The sequence below is a fragment of the Eimeria mitis genome, genomic scaffold, assembly GCF_000499745.2.
Source record: "Eimeria mitis Houghton genomic scaffold, Emh_scaff925, whole genome shotgun sequence".
NCBI lineage: Eukaryota > Apicomplexa > Conoidasida > Eucoccidiorida > Eimeriidae > Eimeria > Eimeria mitis.
This window is the reverse complement of record NW_013576817.1, coordinates 2,489-3,268: the sequence shown is the minus strand read 5'-3', so window position 1 is coordinate 3,268 and position 780 is coordinate 2,489. Positions and strand designations below refer to the sequence as shown.

The window sequence follows — 780 nt, the reverse complement described above, 5'->3', positions numbered from 1 at the left end:
TTTTTTTAGGTGTTAGTGTGGGGGGGGTCTCTATCACCAGCTTCGGCAGCCACTGTAAATACAAATGGCCTTACTGCTCCATTGCATGCGCTATAGGTAAGCAGCAGCAGCAGCAGCAGCAGCAGCAGCAACAGAAGTAGCAGCAACAGCAGTAGCAGCAACAGCAGCAGCAGCAGGAACACCAGCAGCAGCAACAGCAGCAGGAACAACAGCAGCAGCAGGAGCAGAAACAGCAGTAGCAGCAGCAGCAGCAGCAACAGCAGCAGCAGCAGCAGCAGACTGAGTATATAGAGAAGAAACGCATGCATATTTGGGGCTGCATGCATTGGGGTGTATGTGCAGGTGCAGAGGAAGAAGAAATTGATTTATTTTTAAATCGTTTTGTCTCCGTTATAAGAGAAACAATAAAAATAAAAAATAAAAAAAATATAAATACACAAATAAATACACAAACAGAACAAACACAAAAAGAAAAAGAAAAATATAAAAATAAAGATAAACAAATAGAAAGAGAAGAAGAGACAGAAAAAAAGGATAAACAAACATAAACAAAAAAAAATAAACAAAAAAATAAAGAAGAAGAAAATCAATAAAAAAAAAGAAAACAAAAAGAGAGAAGAAAATACACAAAAAAATAAAAATAAAAAAACAAAAAACAACAAATTACAAACCAACATAAAAATAAACGTATCCATTCTCTACACCCATTCTAAATATCACTAGCATATATCAGGGGCCCCCTGAGGGGGCCCCCCAAGGGGGCCCCCCGGGGGCCCCCCA

General features: G+C 39.1%; 1 protein-coding gene across 1 annotated transcript in view; it reads left to right on the top strand.

Annotated features, from left to right (window-relative positions):
* The window catches only part of EMH_0025460 (uncharacterized protein), a gene marked incomplete at both ends in the record, with an annotated part of 5,527 nt that extends 5,236 nt beyond the window's left edge, over nt 1-291 (top strand). Inside the window, one exon of the mRNA XM_013502449.1 lies at nt 97-291. Within this exon, the coding sequence (XP_013357903.1) occupies nt 97-291 (195 nt within the window). The remainder of the gene's footprint in view (nt 1-96) is intronic.
* Between the last annotated feature and the right edge of the window lie 489 nt (nt 292-780).